The sequence below is a fragment of the Buteo buteo genome, chromosome 9, assembly GCF_964188355.1.
Source record: "Buteo buteo chromosome 9, bButBut1.hap1.1, whole genome shotgun sequence".
NCBI lineage: Eukaryota > Metazoa > Chordata > Aves > Accipitriformes > Accipitridae > Buteo > Buteo buteo.
In genome coordinates this window covers 20,937,549-20,960,438 of record NC_134179.1, presented here as the reverse complement: position 1 = coordinate 20,960,438, position 22,890 = coordinate 20,937,549, and the positions used below count along the sequence as shown (strand labels likewise).

Genomic DNA, 22,890 nt, shown 5'->3' with positions numbered 1-22,890 from the left:
AGGCATCAAGCAACCTCTTAAAAATAGCTAATCCAAAAATAACAGATTAGGGAGGGAGCTCTCCTGAAAAGTAGTTAAGGAGCTTACGTCTAGAGACTAAGAACAGCTCTCTATCTGTAATGTATCTTTACTTTTAGGCAATATATAAGCCTTAGGCCAGAGGGCAGGGTCTCTTCTGTAGCTGTTCATATGCACAGCCTAAGGCAGTCTTAGTCCGATGCTTTTACCCAAGGAATTCAAGGCCATCTCTAGCTGACTCAGGAACACGCTGTATGAAATCGTGCTCCAGCAGGGCAGAGGTCTTTGTGGGGTTCTCCTGCATCAGCCCAAGTCCAAAGCTTTCATCTTCCTTCTCCCAAGCTGTGTCAGCACTGGGAGTGGAAAAGCAGGCTGAACAGCAGTGGGTATGTGCCAGCCCTGGAAGCTGCATGGCTCTTTGTGCTCCAAAAGGTATTACAGAATGGGCTCTCTATACTAATTGGAGGCCATGGATAAATGCAACTAGAAGGACATCAGAAATACTAGCCTAAAGCCAGCAACAAGACTCCAATCTCTTTAAACAAAAAACATTGTTGGCTTAAATCTTACAGTAGTAGTGGGGGCTTTTGGAGCTGTGAGGGTTGAAGCTGAAGGTGAGTGTGATAGCTTGGTGTTCCTTCTGAGGTGGTCGTGTGGATTTATTGCATGATAGCATGTTCTCGGTGTTGGTGACACTGGAACAGGGTAGCTCATGTGAACACTCACAAGCAAGCTGAAGGCTGCCACAGATTGAGGGGAATATCAGTTTATGCATTAATGTAGCACTCTGCCAGGTTTAGCTTTGCTTCACTCCTGATCTCCAGGCTGGGGGGACAATTTTCATTGCGCTTCTACTCTACTGACAGCTTAGAAGAGGAAGGCCCCAAACCACTCTCTTACTGCTGAATAGCCCAAAGCAAAAAGGTAGCAGCGAAGAGAAGCCTTTCCCTTCCTCCTGGCATAACTGCTAGGCCTCCCAGGGAAACCAGCAGGACTTTGTGAGCATTTCACAGCTTAGGAAAGAGCCCTGCCCTGCCCAGGTGGAGTACTGGAGAAGAGCTGGAAGCCAACAGCTCTCTGAGCATTTTCTAGCTGCCTTTTTTTTTTTTTTTTTTCCATCAGCAGCACATCTCTGCAGAGAGTTAGAGCTCAACAGTGTGCCTTTCACGTAGGGGCACTGATACACACCTGACTTTTGATGGGCTTTAGTCCTTTAGCTGTGACTCAGCCAGTGTGCAGGCACTAGAAGAGAATATTTCTTAAACAGACCTTAGCAGAGGGCTAGATTTTAGCAGCTATAACCTCATAAAAAGAAATTATGGGAAAAAGTATAACTACTCCAACCCTCCCCCACCCCCAAAGCCCCAACCCACCCCACCATAATGTATGGGGCAGGTAGTAAGACTGTCGTCTCAAATCAAGATACACTGAATGCAATCAGAATGGAGCCTCCATTTTAAATTATAAAAATGCTCTCCTAGAATTGATGTGTAAAATCAATACCAAAGCCATTTTCAATCCTATGCCCTATGAATGAGAACTCAGTTAAGGTCAAATGATATGCTGACAACTGCAGAAACTAGTTAGAAGCTCTATGAAGGAATACAGTGGAGAGAACTGCTGGGGGAGCAGATAATGTGTGTGAGCAGAGGGTGATTTTCTTCCAGCACTACATGCTCTCTGGCCTTCAGTTTCACTTCATTCATCATAACCCCACTTGCAGGACTGGAGCCCCCTTTTAGCACTGGAGGAATTCTAGTGGAGAGAAGTGCATGAATACTACAGTTGATACTTTTGCTGGACCTCTGTACTATATCAGGCACTGGAAAATCCAGACAAGAAGCCAGACTTTATTTCCTGTTCTCCTGGGACTATTTACTTCAAGCAAGGCTGGAAGCATCTTTTGGAAATTCCCTAAAGGCCCAGCAGTATGAGAATATGACAAATCCTTCGTGGATATTTATGTGTGTATAGACATACGTAGGTCCAGCTGTAACAATTTCCATCCAGATCCCAGGAGTACAAGAACTGGAAACTCAGACACACACTCCCTGCCAGAATTAAAGGAGTCCAGTTGCTGGCTGGTGTGTATGGTGACTTAGAAGCTGAAGAGACGGTTCATAGGGTAGAAATAAGAATGAAAGGGGATAAACAGCAGAGGATAAACCAATGCTTAAAGGGCAATTTTGCCCCAAAGGGAGACTGGGAGATGACCCTCGATAAGACCTGCCCTGTTACTCCAAATATCTCTGCTATTTCTATGTGCTTCCTTCATTACAGCTGCAAAGTGCAGGATTGCCATCGGGCAGCAGCTGTGTCACAGGCACAGGCAGAGCAATTAGGATGTACAAAATCAGTGGGTAGCAGGAATGCAAGTGAAGCACATGGGTGTGGAGACTTAAATAGAAAGACATTGCAAGAGGGGAAGTCTGGAAGAAGGAAATACAATGCCAGTTAAGACAGACCCAAGTTGTGCTTAGGTGCAAGATGAGAGCCTAAGTGAGTGTGCTTCATGTCTATCCTTGATCACATAATGCTTTTGTTTTATGGTTAGTGAACGGTGACGTAGAAAGGCTCTTTGTAGGGAGGACATGAGGCCCCACAGAGCCCTACATCTGCATCTACTGTGCTAAAAGCTTAAGCAGAACAAGAATAATAGTGTTAGCATCCTAAAAAACTTTCCTTCAAAGTGGATTCAAGCAGCAGCAGATGCAAAGGGGGTAGCCCAAAAAAGAAGAGAGGTGATATCAATCAGAGAGGTAGGAGCCATGCTTCTGTGCCCATTCCAGCAAAGGCTCTCAAAGGAGAAAGTCAGGATTTGGTACAGGATTGTAAGAAAAAAAAAATTTGGCTCCTGCTTGTACTGGAATATCCCCAACATTCACATTTTCAATCCTTTGCCACAGAAAACTACTTTTTGAAGAGAGAGCGAGTTTGTCCTGAAATCACAAAATTCCAAGACATAGTATTAACACATGAACTGGCTACCATGATTTCATGTTGAGTTTAGAAGTGGCACCTTAAAAAGTCAGATACTGCTGGCAGACCCACTGCAACAGATTCACAGGAGGGGAAAAAAAAAGAAGTCAATCTTCTGGTATGTGGTACAGCAGAAATAACATTTGGTCTTTGAAACCTCTCATATTTTAGGGTGTTGACTGCAGCAAGCAAAAGGCTTAAACTCCCAGTTACTGAAGGAGGAAGCAAAAAGCATTACTTGTCTTACAGCCAGGGAAGAGAAGGCCAAGAATTTTTCAGATGCCTGGCTGACCCACTTTTTGTAATGTAGACAACTGCTTGCTGTTTGTAACCTTAACCTGTCTTGAAGAGAACTACAGTTACCAGAGTACATTTTATGGGGTTGGGGTAACTTGGCAGATGCCTACTTGACTATGCATGAGAACGACAAGTAAGATAGCTTATACGTTGACCTTAGTGTTAACCAGGAACCTGAATCAGCAGTAAGTGCTCTGTGATAGTTCAGTCCAAACTCTGCAAGGCATTAGCCCTGCAGGTATCACTGGTTGGAGATAGTAATGACAAGGAGGGTTATTTCAGTTTAAGTGGAACTGACCCTTTAGAAGGAGGTTTGCTGGTTTGAATGACTGCCTTTGATGTGGCAAAACGTGAAACACACAATGTCTTTTTATGTGATCCTGGAAACTTAACTGCGGCAAATGTGGAGGGACTAGTAATACCCTTCATCTGAACAGCTAACACATAAATCAATGAGTTTTACGGCAACCAAACCCTTTTTGGGGGGCAGTTGCACAGGTATGATTTGGGTTTTTTTTCCAGGTAAGCAAGTATATTCCCTGAAGTATGCTAACCCAGGTCTGGCCTTGGTAGGAATCAGGATGGATAATACACATAGACCAGGGAGCTTGGAGATGCTCCTTGTGTGTCTGCTGTCATAATGAAGCTTTTATATCTTTTGTCTCTGCAGCTGAGCTGCACTTTCCATGCTGTATTATGGTGTACACACAAAGGACACAGCTATAGCTGAAGGGATGATGATCATGCAAAAAATTACTTGAGAATGCCAGGTGTCTTACCTTTTACAGGGTGGGGGGTGGGGTGGAAAAGAGCTTTTCTTCCAGCCTTCCACTGCCCTTTGCTATTTGCAGTACCACCAGCAAACCTCACTAGTCTGGAAGGAGTGGAGATGAGTTGCCAAGTTGGAGTTTCTCATTTCATGGGTTCAAAGAGCTGTTTCTCATATTGGCTTGCCTGAAGCCTAAAAACACTCATTCCTGGGTAACTGCAAGAGGCTTTTCCAGAGCAGAGGCCAGTAAAGCACTGTCTGCAGGGCTTAGGGAAACTTCAGAATGGGAATCCAGTACAGCCTGATTCTCCATCCATTTTAGTAACAGTCTCTAGAGCTGGGAAGTAAAAACACATGCAAATAATAGATTTAAATATACTGATATTCTTTCTTGCTTTCAGTTTTGAGAAGAAGGGGCTAGTTCATTGTGAGGAAGTGAACTCAAAACACTTAAGTATGCAAACTACAAAGTTTGGTTTAATCATTTCTATTAAACCACAGAACAATCTTTGTATAATTCAACAGTGAGAAAATCAACCTTGTTTGTGTCTCCTTATCATCCCTTCTGCCCTGGGCACTTCCTGCTGAATGGAAGCTATTCAGCTGTTACTCTGTTTTCATTGTACTAAATTCACTTCTAGCTATTGTGAAAGAAGGAAGTGAGTAGACAGAGTAGCTCCCTTGTGATGTGACAGTGGGAAAGGACTGAAAAGACATAAACTTGCTAGTTCTGCTATTTATGACGACAGACTTGTTTTCTTCATGTTATGCATTAAGTTTTGAAAATGGTAAGTCAGCAGATACATATTAGCTTCAATGACATGAAACCATACAGCTTAAGACTCTGGCCCTGAGACTGTCAACACTCTGAAAACTTGCATTGCAACAGAGCTGCAGTAGTCAGAAAATGTATTTCCTTTTCTCCATGTGTAACTCTCAGTAGTGTGACCTTTGGTAAATGTCAAGTGTGGGGTTTAATTCTCTGTTTCCTGGCTTTCATGTACCTTCTGCTTTAACCAACTTCAGACGTGTCTGTTGGTGTAGTTTTATTATGTGCTAACATTAACACACTGATAAAAAAAAGGAGCATAGTACACACTTACAGACTTGCCCTAAATACTGTAGGCAAATGTAATCTTTTTGCTGATAATGCAGTCCATAAGGAATTAAAGGTAAAGAGTGTAGATTACAATGGCAGGAGGACCAGGGGAGTGCACTGCTCTGTCAGGAAGGCACAGGACCTCTCCCTTCTGGTCAGGGAGAGGAGGGAAATGAAAGTAAGTTCAAAGATTGGTTGTCCACCTAACATGACAAATGGAAACTGGTAAGCTGGAGATGTTTGTTAATAAGCACTATGGCTTCCTTGTCAGTTCTGATTGCTGGAGCTCCTTGCTTTTCCAGGAGCCAGCAGTACCTACCAGCGGTGTTCCCCACTGCCAGAGTTTTTCTAATGGCAGAGACTTGGGATGATCCAGTGGGGTAAAATCACAGAGATGTCCAATTTCTAGATGCTGTAATATTGCATGTGCTTCCATAGCTAAATAAAGCAGGTCCACTGATGTTTTGCATTCCCCAGCTCAGCTCCAGCCCCGAGGGATGGGTAGTTCTTGGGGACAGACAGTGAATGGCAAGCGGTAGCCTGGCACGAGAGCAGTGTCTGGGTTTAGTTACAGCCCAGGAGGTGGCTAGGTTTGCATCTCTACTTGTGTGGTGACCCCAAAAGCCTAGGCCTGGCTCGAGGGAGGCTGTAAGTGCAGGGCAGAGTCACAGCTGCTGTGCCTGAAAAGCAGACTCAAAGGCTCTCCCTGTGGGAACCTTCCCCGGCTTGAGCCAGCTTACCTGGGAGAAAAACAAAGCCCTCTTGGCAGCCACAGGACTTCAAATTTATTTTCTTCCTTTTAATGACTTCCTTCTAAACACATCAGTTTACCACCAGTAACTTCGCAGTCCAAAGGCTCTTGGAAAAAAATACCAGCTCCTTCCCAGTCTCCCTGGTGGCACGTGTGCCAAGAAGCATAGCCAGCTCTCCCCTGGCAGCACTTCTCCCCAGCAGGCTGGCCAGCAGCATTCCTCCCTGCCTGACTGCCCACACAATAAAAGGGGGTGCTCCCTGACCTCCGCCGGTGGCAGTGTCTCAGGATGTCTGGCTGTGCCACACACACTCTGTCAGGCAGCACCGCAATATATTCTCTTTGCTGGGAAAGCATCTGGCATGTGTCTGGGAGCACTCACTGCACCACTGTTAAGAGGGTCAGGATGTCTGTGTCGCTCCCCCATGAGTGCTGCCGGGGTCCTTGTCACCACACCTGTCGTGGCCGTCACGGCATGTGCCAAAGTGATGTGTACGCCCCAAATCCAGCGTGGTTTGTATCCTATTTCCCAGCAGGGTTTGCGACACTTCCACCATGCTGCCTTAAATTCCTCTGTGCCATGTGGGAGAGCGTGGAGACCCTTGGCAAGCAGCAGCCGATGACTGGCCTCACATTTCCTTGACCTCCATACGAAATTATTGTAGATGAGCTCTGTCAGCCCTAGGAAGAAGACTCACAGCCTACCCACCTGCTTATATCCCTAGTGAGAATTGTGTTTGGTTTTTCTACCGGCCCCGCTATGAAGTTTCCACCCTGCAGACCCAACACAGCCCTGTGCTCCACCACTGCTCAGAGCTTTTCAGGGCTGTGCCCTGGGTCGGGGCTCATACAGTGGCGGTGTAAAACGACCAAGTCCTGAGCGGGCCAAGACAAAACCCGTGTGCAGGCACGGGGTGGTGCTGCAGGCAGCCCCGCTGCTGCCTCGCCTCGGTGAGGGGTGGTGGCACCAAAACCTCTCCCCTCTGAATTCAGAGAATTAAAACCAAGTTAAATGTGCTTTGAGGAAAACCTGACCGGACACAGCTTTGATTCCCCCGCCATATTTCTCCCCGCACAAAGCCCACCCGCAGCCCCGCGGGGCCCCGGCCCAGCCACCCCCAGGGGCGGGCCCGCCGCCCGCGCAGACGCTCTCGCCGGCTCCGAGGGGCCTCGTCTGCCGTTGCCGCCCGGGTCCGTGTCAGCGTGGGCTTCGCCGTCCCCCCAATCCCACCCCGCAGCGCCGTGCCCGCGGCCCCTCCGGCCGCGCCTGCCCACAGCCAAGATGGCTCTCCCCGCTTCACCTCGCCCGTTGTCGACATGGCGGCCGGCGGCGTCGGAGCGGGAGGGCCCTGCCCGGGCCCGTCATCTCCCGTCCAGAAGCGGGGAGGGGGGGTTGTGGGGGTACGGCCCGGCCCGGGGCAGCCCTGGCATGCTTTTGGCTTTCCTCTTATGTTTTGCTCTCCGTGGGGTGCTGCAGCCTGCTTTTCTCCTCAGAAAGCGGCGGGGGGGCAGAGGCAGGAGCCATGGCAAGGCTGCAGGGGGTTCTGGCTTTTGGGGGTGGCTGCTCTATGTTGCTTATATTTCCCTTCGCTGCCAAGGGAGCCTTTCTTGAAATAACACGTGTCTCTGCCTGCAGGAAAGGGGGCAAGAAACAAGGCTGAGAGGACAAGAACCCCCTCTCCTGCACCCTCCAGAACCAGTTGAGCAGGGCAGCCGGTAAGACCAGCGTCTCGCACCTGCCCATTGCATGCCCCACGGCACACCATCGACCTGTCGTGTTTCCATGGGACCGGCGGCATGCATTTGCGAAATTCCTGGTAGCAGCGCAGTGCCAGCAGTCAAGGGTGGCCTGGAGGAAAATCCAGTTTTTCCCTGCAAGTATGTTTGTCCTGGTTGCTCACTGAAAATAATGAGGTAGTAGTAGAGGGTGGGAAACAGGATTTGGGTTTCATGGGCCTGTGGCTTGCTCCACGCACTGAGTTATGTAGCCGTCTTAAAACACATTTCCTGGTCAAGGTTTGACGCAGCACAGGCTATCAGTGTTGGCGTCGAAGCACTGCTAGATAAACCTGTTGGAGAAATACCTGCTCCTCCGCAAGAGGGAGGAAAGGATGGCAGCTGTAACTCACATCTCTGCTTTACGGGTTTTGAATAAGCAGCCCATCTAGCAGCTTCTTGTAAAGAAAATCTTGGCTTTATATGTAGAGTGTACCAAGCCCTTTCCAGGAGGCCTTCATTGCTGTCAGAAGGTTCAAGGGTATTACTAGATGTGCTGTTTCTGATTTCTAGAAAAAACTTTTCTCTGTGCCAGACCCAATAAACAGTGGTATTATGTGATGACTGACTGTTGACATCAGCTGGCATATGTGCTTTGAAAGGTCACACTGTCTGTCAGCCCGATCAGCTGATGCAAAGCATGTAACTGACTTGTTTGTTTCATTCCAGCAAGCTGGGATTGACAAACCACAAAGGAAGGAGGAGGGGATCCTGAAGCAGTAACAGGCTGTTTGCTCCCGGACTCTGTCCAAGCGGACTGCTTCCGCATCGGTGCTGTTCCCAGGTATGGCACAGGCATAATATTGTGTCTCTTTCATGTGCCTGAAGGTGCAGGGCTGAGCTGAGGTCTTGCTTATCCTCAGAAACGAGTCTCACCATCAGTTTTGGGAGTAGGACTGCTGTATACTTAAGTTAAGACTAGAGGGAGCTGATCCAAGGGAAACTTTTTTTTTTTTGTTTATTTGTTTGGTTTTTTTAAAAAGGTGAGTTGTTTTATCTGAACCTGATCATCACCTGGCTGCATATGTTCTTAGCCCTGTCGTGGCAATATGAGGAAGGAGGCCGGCACAGGCAGCTGGCAGAGGTGGCCAGGATCACAGCAGCCCATATTAATGACAGCCTTACCACAGCAGCAGCTCCTCTTGCTATAACCTCCTGCTTGCCCTTGCAGGGATAGCATTGGTTGGGTTTTTGGTGGGGTTTTTTTGTTGGGTTTTTTTTTCCCCAAACCAAGGACTGAAGTAGGCAGTTTTGTTCTTTTAAAATATTCATATACTTAAAAAGCAGCACAAATCATGAAGACAGTATTTGAGGAAAGCTTCTTCTCTGTGTTCCTTACACAGAGTTCATCTGTGTTTCGGGACATGAAGAGCGATGGAGGAGAAACTTCTCTCTGAAGTGACTGTTGGGCAGCAGAGGGTTGTATACTTTGTTTTGTTTTTAATATTCCACTGGTGTTTTTCCTGGAAACTTTCTGTGAATGCTCTGACCTTGCCTGTCCCTCCAAGGCAAGGCAGCTGGTCTCCTCCCGTATCACAGCCAACATCTCCACTTTGTTCATTAGTGAGTTAGTCAGCATTCTGCAAAGGTCAGAGGTGGATCTTAGCTACAAGTTTACTCAACATAGAAGCACCTAAGGAATGGTGTGGTTTTTTTAAAAAAATCTGCCTGGGGGTATTTACTTCATTTTTCAGTACTAATCCCTTCTAGGGATTTCTTTGGCCCCTGTGGCTGTAACATTCCTCACTGACAGTACCCCTGAGATAAGAGTGTGTTGCCTTCTTTTATAGAAGAGGAAATAAGTGTGAGCCTGCAGGGTCCCAAGCCATTGCCTGATCACTGGATCTGGTTCTTCTGTCTCTCACTGCAAAGAGTGATAACTCTACCAAAATAGCAGAAGGATACAGCTGGTGGAGGGGGCAGCACAGGTAGCCACAATCTGCTTTTTTTTATTGCATATAAGTAGACAAAACAGATGAAGGAACAAACTTGCACAAAATCCCCTGGAGTCTCTGGAAGAGCTGGGAACTAAATTCACATTTCACAAGAAACAGTCTTGTTCTGTCCATGTTTTTTCCATTAAAAGCTTCATCAGTTACTTGAGTGAGGTGAAAAACCACGATGTCAGCTCACATTTACCACACTCAATCTCATCATCAGTGCCCAGTGGGTGTTTAAGTGAAGCTCCTGCCTGAAAGTCCTTCTGGCATACGTCCTTGCAGTAAGGACTGAGTGTCATGGTTTAACCCCAGCCAACAACTAAGCACCAAACAGGTGCTCACTCACTTCCCCTCCGCACAGTGGGATGGGGGAGAGAATAGGAAGGAAAAAGGTAAAACTTGTGGGTTGAGATAAGAACAGTTCAACAGAACAGAAAGGAAAAAAAAAATGATAATAATAAAATGACAGTAATAATAAAAGGATTGGAATATACAAAACAAGTGATGCACAATGCAGTTGCTCACCACTCACTGACTGATGCCCAGTTAGTTCCTGAGCAGCGATCCCCCCAGGCCAACTCCCCCCCAGTTTATATACTGGGCATGATGTCACATAGTATGGAATAGCCCTTGGGCCAATTTAGGTCACCTGCCCTGGCTGTGTCCCCTCCCAACTTCTTGTGCCCCTCCAGCCTTCTTGCTGGCTGGGCATGAGAAGCTGAAAAATCCTTGACCTAGTATACACACTACTTAGCAACAACTGGAAACATCAGTGTGTTATCAACATTCTTCTCATACTGAATCCAAGACATAACACTATACCAGCTACTAGAAAGAAAATTAACTCTATTCCGGCTCAAACCAGGACACTGGGTCAATTCCTCTTCTATTTGGTATTGCTAGAGGCGTGAGCTGGAGTACAACAGTACTCTGCTCAGAGCCTTTACTGTTAGTGGAGAGTCTCAGCTGCCTTACAAGGAGTTATACAGGGTGGCCAAAGGCTAGTGGCTGAGGTATCGGGTGAAAACTGAGGGTGTTTGGGGCTCTTTTGCATCTTTTCTCGCAGATGTCTTTCGTTGAGAGCCTCTCTTAAAGAGTCAGTGCTAATCATGCTTCAGCCCAAGGATTCCTGCTTGCTTTCTCTGTCATTCTGTGACCTCCTGCCCCACCAAGTTTTTGCCTTTCACTCCTCTCCTGCCCCAGACACTTGTGTGGCTGTGCTTGGAGTTGCTGGACTGGAACACTTTAGTTTCATCCTCTCCAAAAGAGTTGCCCGTCCAGTGTGGCCCTTGATGTGGAGCTGGGTGGCACCCGCCCTGTCCTGCTCTCCACCCAGCTATGTGTTCCTGCCCTCTGTAGTGGTGGACAGGTTGAGAAAGCTCAAGAGAAGGGTGTTGGGATGTGGGGATGCTTCAACCACAGCTTTCCAAAGTGCTGTTCACAGGGTATACAACACAGCTGCCCTAGTGTCTCCACACCAGGAAATCCTTGCCATCCTTGTGAGATTGAGACTACCAAGTTTTAAGGTACTCTTTCCTTCTGCTAGTGAGCATGATGAACTTCATGAACTGAGCCAGGAGGGATGGGTTTAACTTGTGACTTCTAGAAGCATCAGTGGAAAGGGACCCTCTAGAACATGTTTCCTTTTAAATTGCACACATAAGATACCCTGAAGGGAATAGTCTCCAGAGCTTTCTGGTTTTGGGGCCTGAATCTGTACTTCTGGGAAGCCTCTAGAAAAGCCAGATTTGTTGTGGCCTCCTGGTAATCCTAGTTAGGGCTGAGGGCTGTTGTCTATGGGTTTTGCTGTTGTTCTTGCTTTGCATCTTTAAATTTGCTCTTATTTTCTTAAGTGAAGTAGGAATATGCTAGAACAGCTTCTCTCAGCTCATAAAGGAGTGCTAAAATGCCCATTCATTTGTGTTGACTTCTGCTGAGATTTTCATGCTCTAAAAACCCAGCTCAGTCGCATTTGTGTCTCTGCAGTGGGACTATGGAAGGAAAAGAGACATCACCAAGTCATCACTCAGAGGAGAGCAGCATATTGGACCTACCGTCTGTTTGTGACCTAGCAGAGCACTTTCTGCCTCCACACAGCTCTGAAAACAGCGAGGAGCTTTTTCATTCTGTGGGTACTTTTCCCTCTCCACCTACAGGTAACAGCTTCTGCCTCTCCGCATGCTCTTTCTTTAGACAGTGTATTATCTATTTAGGCAGTGTGTCATTTGACTGAGTAACTACAGTCTGATGCTGGTGCATATCTGCCTTGTCTTAAAACACAGTTTACCAGAACTACAGTCTGTTCCAGCTTGACAGATAAAATGTGAACTGTGGGTTGGTGAGACACAGGAGAGGAGTTCAGAGGATACTATCAGGTGCTAATGTTTTGACAACACTGTTTCTTCATGTTTAGTTTGTTCTCAGAGGAAGAGAGTTACTTGAACTAACCCACAGAGCAGTCCTCCAGACATCAGTAGGAAATACTGTCTCAAATTACCGTAGTCAGTAAGAAATGTTTTTAAACTTCTCCTTATGTTCTTCATGTGCTCATCATGTATCTTCCAGTCATGAGGTCAGGATGTGGCCTCTGTAGCCTGTTACTTTAAAATTATGACGGTGAATGTTTGCATGTGCTAATAAGTGTGATGAGAACTGCTTCAGTTCAGCTCTTGGGAGAGAGCAGTTTCCTCACTTGAAGGAAGACTGATTCCTGCAGAAGTAGCATTTTAGGTCAGCTACGACTCCAGATTTTTAGGAGTACTGGTGTATCTGAGAAGATCAAGTGATAGCTGGCACATTCTGATTATTGCACTCCTCAGCCCATTCAGTGTAAATATATGGCAGGAAATGTGAAAGTGAAATGCACTGGCCCAGTGACACTTCTTGCCATATATTCATACTGGCTGGGCTGAAGGTTGTAGTAATTGTATTTAATATTGTGGGGGGAAAATAAAATCTGATCAGTAAATAATGTGTGGAGAAGGTTTGTCAAGGCACCTGAGCAGGTGAAACATCACTGATGACATTTCTGGTTGCTTTGGAGTCTTAAGTAGTGTAAAAGTAGAGTTTGGCACCTCTTCTTCCTGTGGCACTGGGTGGTTTACTTTGGCCTAGTTCCAAGAAGTTAGGTTGGAATTTGACGGGTGAGTTTTTTCAGTGGGAATTCCACTATTTTGCATGCTAAACAGGTAAGCAGCAGGATCTACCAACTAGTCTAGCTCTGTTGATGTTGACTACTTGCCTGTGCAGTTGTCTTCACCTCTAATTGTGGGACATCCAGAACTATAATGAAATCTGCAAACAGTAGATACCAATCCTTGCTTTGTTTTTCCTATGCAGACCAGGAAGTCACATGTCTTACCTTATTAATGATGCAAATCTTCTACTGTAACCTCTACTTTAAACGACGACACATCACATTCCATGATCTGTATTGCATTAGAGGAATAGTGTATCTGGTTTGAGATTTTACTTTATTTTTTGTGCATAAGAGTGGTGATGACTACTGTGAGGAATGTCCTGAGCAAGCCTTTTCCGCTGTTGTGGGAGAGGAGGATGGGGATGTTCCTCAACAGTGAGATGGGCTGGAAGGCATATCTCTACGCAGATTTCACAAGCCCTGTGTCGCAGGTATGAAGAATTTCTGGGAGCTGTGAGGCGGTTCCTGCAATGTGTCTAGGGCAGCTTAGTTGCTCAAACACCGTTTAGTGTGGCTCAGGGCAACTGGACTTGATTGCTCTGATGAATGGGGTGCACAGAAAAACTGCACGACTACTCAGCAGTCCTAAGACTGGTTGGAGACGTAGCGGCAATGACATATGTGGAAATGAAGATAGGCAGCTCTAAACCCAAATGACAGCATTGGGCAAGTTGTTCAGGCTGCACGTGTGGAGTCTGTAGCTGAAGCTCAGTACCAAGGTATGCTGAGAGGCCAGGTCTTGCCTCCTTGCAGTCTCTGACACCCCCTGGTGTCAGCAAGGATTCCAGGTGTGCTAAGGAGGGCAGATTAGGCCTATGAACCTTCTCCTTCATCGCTTGTTTTAGAGACCCCTCGCAACTGAAACCACTTGGCAGTAACTGTGGGATGCGTGCTGTAAAATGGTTCCTTACCCTGTGCTCCTAGGAGTGAAATAATCAAGTATGCTCTGAACATCTCAGTTCCTTTGTCCTTATAACAGCATCAAACCAATACACATACTCACTTAAGCTCTCTTTTTTGATGCAACTTCTGCTTGCTAAGCCATTGAGTTTGGTCAGCGTGGCAGAAGGGGCAGGAGGATGGTTTTAAAAACAGTCTGCCTGTGTCAGATGTTCTTGGACAAGCAAGTTCTGTCAAACATGTCTTGGGAAAGGAAGCTCCTTGGCTTGTTTGTTTTCTCATGAGACATTGTAAACTGCTGTTGCGACACAAAATAAATTAGGAGAGCAGGGGTGGCTATAGCTTGCACCCAACAGTATGAGCAGAAGATTGTGTCCTGGGACTTGGGCAGGATGGGTGATGAGTCTTCTCATCAAACTTGAAAGATTTTTGTTAGGGGTGAGGATCTTCCTTAGTGATTCAAAAGCATTTCCAAAAGGCCATTAAGTCTCTGGGAATGTGACAGCTTCCTTAGGAAAGAAGCAGACTGACACGACAGGCTGTGTTTTCTGACATCTGTCACATGAACTGAACTGAGACTAACTAAAATACCATGCTGTCTGAGCTTCAGGAGTCGGAAATGGATATGGAGGTATTCCTAGTGCCTGAGTCACTAGTAATAGGTCTTATTAGCCTAGAGAGGCTCCATCACTTGTAATAGCAGCAGATAGTACCCATTAGCCATGAAAACAGGGCCTTCTGAAAGCAGGCATCCCTAGGCAAGAAAACAGTAGTCCTGTGGGAATACTACTAAATGTCTAAGTTATGTATAAATGAGTGGTTTTACGATTTGTGTGGGAGTGAGGGTTCTGCTCTTGCAACAAACACACATACTTTTATCTTATTGTTATAGTGAATTCAAGTGTTTACATGGTGATAGACTGAGAAAATTAAATTGGATCAGTGGACCTTTCAGTATGCTGGTTTGTTTTTTTTTTTACCCCATACTGGAAAACAATAAAAATAATTAATTGTTTAGTGTTTTTAATCTGCATCACTCAGTTGCACAATGCTGCAGCAACACCTTACTACTTCCTCTGTATTAAGAAAAGTTGCCAGCAAAAGTTCTTATTTGGCAGCACTTGGGGGTGTGTGTGTGTAAGCCTTAATTATTTGGATTAATATTTGAAAGGCAGCTAATAAAGGTTGTTTCCAGTGAAATAAGTCACTGGCAATGTCCCTTTTTCTTGTACGGCACTGAACCGGAGCATGCCAGGGACAGCAGAAACACAGTCTTTGCCTGGAAAAATTGCAGCCTGAAAAAGGGTTAGAGAATAGACTATAGATGTGCTCTACAGATTGGTGCAGGCAGGGTCTTGGGCTCTGCCTATGCTCCATGGTCTGACAGAGCAGAGTTTGCCAGCACAGCCCTGGAGTGATTCAGCCAAGCTTGGGGGCAGCGTTTGAAAGCTCAGCTGTGGCACCCTGCTTGGGAGACTGCCTGTTTGAAGCATGGGCAGAGGTCAGCCCCATCTGCTTACGTGGCTGTTCCCTGGGGCTAGCGGATCTTGGGGGGAATGGGTCTCTCTTTGTCCCCTAGCTTCTCCCTTAATCGCTTTTTCATTGTAATGAAAAGTAGTTACAAAGCTGTGTCCTTAGGAGGATGGATGGGTAGACAGGGTCACCCAGCAGAAGAGGAAGGTGCACAGAAAATGTAGTGTCACAGGAATAGAGAAAGTAGAGGAAGGATGACAGTAGGAGAGGAAGGATGATGCTGGAGAGATGGGGTGGTTAAGGAAGACAGAGTTCACTGTGTGATTGGAGAGGCCTGTGTGTATCTAAAAGCTGGCTAGCTTATTTAAAAAAATAAATAATAAAAGCCAGTTAGGGAGGGTAGAGGTGTTCAACCTTTAGTTGCCTCTCCAGAAGCACTACTTCTGTTCCTGCAATTTGCTTCAGGTTTGAGCCCAGGCTTACCTTTGGTTATTTTCCATGGACTGCCCTGACCTCTCTAATGCAGCGAGAATCCCAGGCTACCCCTGACCATGCTTCTTATTCCTGCTCCATCCTTAGCACTGCTGCTCAGGTGGCCACATGAGGAGTCACCTCAGGGAATTGGCCCAGCTTGCTGGGAAGCCATGTGAATATTTGTGTGGATGAGACAGGGACAGCTGCTCTTTCTGGCAGCAACACAGGTATATGGCAAGATACAGCAGTCTGCAACATGTCCTGTTTTTCAGATGAGGTTACAGTCTTTCCAGAATGGTGGTTTCTGGAAAAAGTAGTGTTAATCACTTTTCCCTTGTGGGGAGTCAGGCTGTAGGTTCTTTTTGATCAGTCGTGGGTTTTGTAGGCTTGCTTCAAAAACAGTCCGTTTGGAACAAGTCATGAGAGATTGGGGGAAATGGAGCAGAACCATTTCACTGGAGACTCACTGGCACCAGGTAAATCAGTGAGTCTGGGCCACAGCACTGCTGCTGAAATTGCCGCTCGAATCAAGGGGACACCTGATCACAAGATTATCCCAGTTTAAAAATAAAAGCCATCATGATTTTTGGACTGTTCTGGTTGCTTTCTGGGTTTTCAGTCAACCAAGTATGTGTGTTAAACAAAACATAGATTTCCAACCTGTTAACACAGCCTTCAGTTCTATAGGCAATTTGGATTCCTCTGAAAAAATTGCTACATATACCCAGTAAAGTTACATGCCTAGTTTTGCTGTGGGTTGCTATGTCTTTTATTAGCAATTGAGGAGTCATGCTAATGTTGGTGCATGTGTTTTAACTTGTCCTTAAATGCTTTCTCCTGTTCACTGTGTCCACTTGCCTGTCAGAAGTTGCATAATCTTTTTCAGGAGTGTGTTGTGTTTACTGAAGACGTCTGGCATGGTTTGTGCTTTTTCTGTATGGGAGTTGTGCACAGGTGCTGACATAGAAGCTGAAAAAGGAGCAGGCTGTACTTGTCAGCAGCAACCTTTCAGGGCTGGCACTTGATGGGTGCTTGGAGATGCAGTTCAGTCCAGAACTCGGTGTATTAATTCATTACTTGGTATCAAAACTATAGCTTGTCCGTCTGAGCTACCACTGCTACCAAAAGTTGTGAAATTTCCAAAATGGCTTTTTGTCTGGCAACGCTGAAGACAACCTGAAGGCTAAAGACCTTTATGTGTAGTCTTGTTTAAGAGGTCTATGTAACTTTGTAAATCCGAAACACATGTGATATTTTAAATCACTTTCAGACTGAGACAAAACTGAGCTAAAAAGGACTTGTACCTGTACTCCAGGCTGCCGTGGTTAGGTACAGAAACTTCTGAAAGTCTCCCTTTACCAAAAAGATACAGATCACCCTAAGAATATTTTACTTTTTGGCTCGATGTGGAGGTGGAGGGTGCTGTGCAAAGGTGCTTTGTGCTGTTACAAAGAGTCTCCTTTGACTGCAGGAAGTTAACATGCTTTCCCACTTGCAAACCCACTTCAGTTTGAACTGTGATCCCAAATACCGTCAGAATTAATTGGTTTTTTTTTAGGCAGATGACCTGTGCATAACTGCCTTGGCCTTGATGAAGGTCATGACCCCTTTTTTTGGAATTGGTTCATTTTTATTGGTTTGTTTCCTGCTGCCCTCTAGTGAGCAATGTTACCCGTTTCTGATGCCACCAGCCTTGCATGCTCAGAACTTAGAGGGCAGGTTATTTTTTTTTTTATTTTTCATCTGGTGGTGGGAATGCATGTCACCGTACTGAGCTCAGTCCTGTGTCAGTTTACTGCTGTTGAGAAAAGATGCTAAGCGGTCCCCAAAGCTGATGTGGGAATACTTCTGAGGAGTGTTGGCTGCTCATTGTTTACTGCATGGGTCTTGGCATAAGGTGGCTAATGTTGCCTGTTTGTGAAGTATTTGTTTTTGTCTGGGAATAGCCTTCCTGCTTCTATCTGTTACAATTACAGCCATATTGGGATCTGATTTTGTTATGGAAATGAAGAGTCTTTAAAGCTTGGTTATATTATACGTTTTTTTGGATGCAACTAATTTTTTTAGCCTTTCCAAAAGTTCTTGTTTTAGCAACTTTCTTTTTTATCTCCAATACTAGTATAAACATCCACTTATTTTTCAAGGCAGGTAATTTGTTTAGCTATCAAAAGCAAAGAAGCACCTATTTTCGAGTGAATGTATATTTTTTTATTGATGATTTTTAACCAAGTACACTCTCAAATATGATCAAAATACTAGATTTTTCTTAATACTCTAGTCTCCTCAATAGGAGAAAAAAGGTGAAATGTTTCAAATCCTAATAATTTTGTATAGATGTTGTGATCTAGTGGGGCAGACACTCAGTGGGCTTGAATTTATGCAGCTCCACTGAAGTTGTGGGCTGGCCCTTGGGTCAGGTAACTACATGGCTGTGGTGAGTTTGGCAGCGTTAACTTTCCAAGAGTCTCTTTGTGGCCCAGTTGTGTTTAATATTGAATGAAGCTGCAAAGTGGAATTCATGCTACCTTACGTAAAAGGAGTAGAGGGAGACAACACGACACAAAAAATAAAGCACTCGGCACCACTGAGTCACTGAAGGTCTTACATCTTCTGTAAATTAATTTTTCAGGAACGTATTACATAAAGCATCCAGCCAAAAATAACTCCTGGAACAGAAAAAGGCAGTGTTTTATTCTTCACAATCTGAGGAAGAAAACTAATACTATTTTAAGGAGAATTAGAGCACTATACTTACATGAGTAAGGGAAAAAACTGAGACCCGTGACTTGCCTTTTAGACTTTAATGTTTCAGAGTATCTCTGTGTTCTATGAAAATGAACAGTTTGTACTAAATCATTAAAAATTAGAAAACAAGTCCAGAGGAAACGCTTCAGTAACAAAGACAAGGAGTTGCTCTTATGCACTGAAGTTGTCTGATCGGATTCTGCCGTTTTGTGTGTAAAGGAGAGCTTGGGAGTTTGTCTCTTGGAGGTGCTGGGGAACAATTATGCAGTGCAACTGTGTGCTGTAGCCTGGTTTGTATTGACTTGTTTGGAGTTGCATCTTCTGCTCAGAGTGAGTTTTCTTCTGCTACACAGCTCATATTTTTTCCCCAGAAAAAGAGGATTTGATAGGCTCGCTCTCATTAAGCACAGAGTTTCAGCTGTATCTAATTACCAAGCCTTTCAACACGGAAAGGAGCATTATATGTGTTCTGCATGTTATCCCCAAATCCTTAAGAAGTGCTGGCACAGTACAGAACTTGGAATTTGTATATTTGAGGGTGACTTTGGGGGACCATGACCATTGTTTCCTTTCATTCATTGTTTTTAATTGAGCGTATAGGCTAATTAAACCCTTGCTAGCCCCTCTGTTTAGAGGCAGAAGCAGAATGGGTTGATTTCCAATTTGGGATGCGCCCCTCAAACTTTAAACAGTGAAGTGGTTTCTAAATTGTTCTAAATGTTCTAAGTTTCTAAATGTTTCTAAGTGGTTCTAAATATTGACAGGAGTTTTGTTTCCTCCCTAAAGCCAGTCCTAAGCAGTTGTCTATCAAATTTGTAACTGGATGCTATAGCCTTGTACTGAGAACTACTGCATGATTACTGTAGAGCTAGGAACTAGTGGCTCATCCGCATGGTAGCTTTAGGAGTGGGCCTTACCTGTAACAAATTGCCATTGCTTAATGAGTAAGCTTTTGTTAATAAGTGCAACAGGCTAAGTATCTGTGGAAAGTAATGGGGGTATTGGTTTGTGGGTTGTTTTTAATGATATGTGTATGCATGTGTTCTGGTGCTGGATTTAGAGCTTCTCCAGCTCTAATAAGCATCACAGAGATGAAGTTTTTGTTTCTGGTACTGGACAGTAACTTTCACAGGTGGGGACTGATCCAGAGCTCCTTGCTGATGGCAGCTAATACTGGTTTGGGTCTGTAGAGCACAGCCCTGGGAAGTGCTGAGTGACTGTGCTTCCACTAACTGTCCACAGAGTTGGCTGCTCAGCTCCCTGCAGAACTGAAAACTTTCTATGCATTGCATAGATACTTTTCTTCAAGCTAGCAAAACATACCTGCTTTCTAATATTTAATGCTAAGTCCTGATGGGGAAGGGGGGAAATCTTGTGGCTGAAGATGCATGCACTTCAAGATTTGCCAGTTTCTTACCCAGGAAGCAGTTCAGGTGAAATCTAATAGCAAAGAACAGATTAGATCTGTGATCTGAGCCAGACTTCCAGAGGTGGTCTTTTTCTTTTCCTGAAATCACCATTCTGCAAAGATATTGCCATGTATTTAAAGGGTGATGATATACCTAGGATTTCTGTACCAGTTAATGAATGGAGGCAAACAAATATGCCACACATTCAAGACTGAATGTGTTTGTTCAAAGCCAAATTTTGCTTTTATCCCACCTTCTCACAGTCCTTTTCCTATCAAATCAGTTGCATTGACTGCTGCTGGTCTGCTCTCTGCTCTTTGGCATGGCTCTTGTCCTGGTTTGAGCTGGAATAGAGTTAATTTTCTTTCTAGTAGCTGGTATAGTGTTATGTCTTGGATTCAGTATGAGAAGAATGTTGATAACACACTGATGTTTCCAGTTGTTGCTAAGTAGTGTGTATACTAGGTCAAGGATTTTTCAGCTTCTCATGCCCAGCCAGCAAGAAGGCTGGAGGGGCACAAGAAGTTGGGAGGGGACACAGCCAGGGCAGGTGACCTAAATTGGCCCAAGGGCTATTCCATACTATGTGACATCATGCCCAGTATATAAACTGGGGGGGAGTTGGCCTGGGGGGATCGCTGCTCAGGAACTAACTGGGCATCAGTCAGTGAGTGGTGAGCAACTGCATTGTGCATCACTTGTTTTGTATATTCCAATCCTTTTATTATTACTGTCATTTTATTATTGTTCCTATTACCAGTACTAGTTTCCTCCTTTCTGTTCTGTTGAACTGTTCTTATCTCAACCCATGCGTTTTACTCTTTTTTTCCTGATTCTCTCCCCCATCCCACTGTGCGGAGGGGAAGTGAGTGAGCAGCTGTTTGGTGCTTAGTTGCTGGCTGGGGTTAAACCATGACAGTTCTTGACAGCTGTGGTCTCTGTTTCTTGTACCTGTGGGCTCTGTGCATCTCACTCACATGGTTGATGAGCTCCATGGGGCAGTGACCACACTGTGCTGCATAGCTATCTGCTATACTGAGGACAGTGAAATCTCCAGCTTCCTTCTGGGATAACAAAGCCCAGCAGCACCTTGTAGCTGTCTGACCCAGGTACAAAGAACGTGTTGTTTTAAACTTTTGAAGGAAGTTTATTTAGTCCTTGTTTGGTCAGAGAAGGTAAAACAAGGTTCAGAGTAAGGAACAGTAAATACTCCCAGTTGAACCATTAAGCCATGAATCAGAGAACACGTTCGTCCTGTTCACCATTGAGAACAAGACGTGTTTCTGAGGTAGCTCAAAAATCTTTAGGTTATTTTTCATTTTAAATGCAAAGTCCATACGTTGTGAAGATGATGCAGAGTTGCTATATGTGTGTATGTGTACTATATAATCTAGAGCCTGGATATTGAGTTGCCAAATGTGCTTATACGTAGCAAGGCTTACTAACTCAATGTATGCTGCTGTATCCCTTACATTGCTGGAAGATTTTTAGTGAGGTTTTGTTTTCCTGTGTGCAAAAATGTTGTCAGATTATTTTATTTTTTTCAGACACCATTCACTTTGTGGAGATTTCTCTTAAATGCTTCAGGTCCTCATTTGCAAATACTGAGCCACCTTGCCAGGAGACATGAAGTGACAGAGTCTGGTAAGGCCTCACACAAATGAACTTTGGATTTAAGTGGTTTTGTCAGTTCACACTGGCACACAATACAACAGGAAGCATCTCCAGAGAAGAAAAATGCAGGACAGGGTAGTATGAGAATGCCCTTAGTGGGTCAGAGTTAAGATTGCTTGAGTGGTAACTTGACATCAGCAGCAGGTAACAGTGATATTTATGAGCAGTACAAGCAGAAGTGATCCTGTCCCTGCAAGCCTTTAGCTACCAGGACTTCTGGTTTAGGAGCCACAGATGGCATACCACTGTGTCACTAGCTCCTGATGAATGATCCTTCCAGGAATTTGTCTAACTGATTTTGGACCTCTCTCTCTCTCAATGTGGGAGTGGGACTGGAGAACCACTGGCTTTGTTTTGCATCTTTTGCTTCCTTTGATCCCCTGAATCTCCTGAGTTCCTGCAGGCTAAGGAACAGTGTATGATCACTGCTGTTTCTTTCTCAAAGCCATTTGTGGTCTTACAGACATCTTACACATTCTCCCTGTTGTATTATTCCAGGCTAAAGAAACCTGGTGTATTTTTTATTTTATCTCAAAGAAAAGCCATTCCAAGACTTTAGGCAGCTTTAGACTATCCTTCTGTGTGTCCCTTCTAGCTTGTCAATGATCTTCAAGAGATGTGGGGACAAGAACCACGCCCAGTGCAATGTCTGTGACATGGCTCAGAGCAGTCTGTCCTTGCTTTTAGTTCTTTGTGCATTGTTTTGCTTGATTTTTTCTTTTTCTCTCTTTTTCTCCCCAATTTGGTACCTGTACTGGGGGAAGGGAAGTCTTTCCTTGCTGGGCACTGAACTATGCCTGGTCTAGTACAATGGTCCTGAAAAGGTGCTCTCTTGAAAGGTCTCTTACTACCTAGTAATGTAAGTCTAGGATCCCTGCAGGTAGGTCAAAGTTGTCTTTTGCTTTTTTAATTGTCTTTTTGTTCAATGCAGTCTGTTCACATGCTTTGTTGTCTTCTTTCCTTCCCATATGATATTCCTTGCTTTTGTATTTTCACTGCCTTGTTTCCTATTCTATGCTAAATTGTGGTGGTGGTTTTTTCCCCCACGTGTTGCCATTGACTGCATACAGCCACCTACTTGCTGTGGATTCTGGGTAATGTGGTCCTTTTTATCCCTGAAAGTATACAGACCTTTCAGTAGATGGTCCTTGAAGCAGCATGGAAATATTTACTCTGTCAGCCTGTAATGAAAGACTAGAAGTTCTAAATGCTATCCTCCCAGCCTGTGCTGTGTGCTGAGTCTTCAACATGTTCCCTAAATCAACTGTTATTGCTGGACTTTTATTTCAGGAAACTTCATGGTTTTTATTGGGTGTACTTCCAAAACCCTGCTGGCACAGTTTTCAGTAAAATGTTTGCTCTGCATCTGCCTTTGATGTTTGCTGTG

The 22,890-nt window shown here is 44.9% G+C and overlaps 1 protein-coding gene across 24 annotated transcripts in view; it reads left to right on the top strand.

The window, feature by feature from the left end:
* SHLD1 (shieldin complex subunit 1) overlaps nt 1-22,890 on the top strand; it is an 83,802-nt gene that overhangs the window by 27,175 nt on the left and 33,737 nt on the right. For 20 of the 24 annotated variants that reach the window (XM_075035647.1, XM_075035648.1, XM_075035643.1 and 17 more), the window contains 3 exons: nt 7,550-7,791; nt 8,359-8,473; nt 11,616-11,785. In XM_075035647.1, the coding sequence (XP_074891748.1) occupies nt 11,623-11,785 (163 nt within the window). In that variant the 5' untranslated portion in view covers nt 7,550-7,791; nt 8,359-8,473; nt 11,616-11,622. Of the gene's footprint in view, nt 1-6,277; nt 6,638-7,050; nt 7,105-7,132; nt 7,315-7,549; nt 7,792-8,358; nt 8,474-11,595; nt 11,786-22,890 lie in introns of those variants that run through there. The other 4 variants (XM_075035651.1, XM_075035650.1, XM_075035652.1 and 1 more) reach the window with 4 other exon arrangements.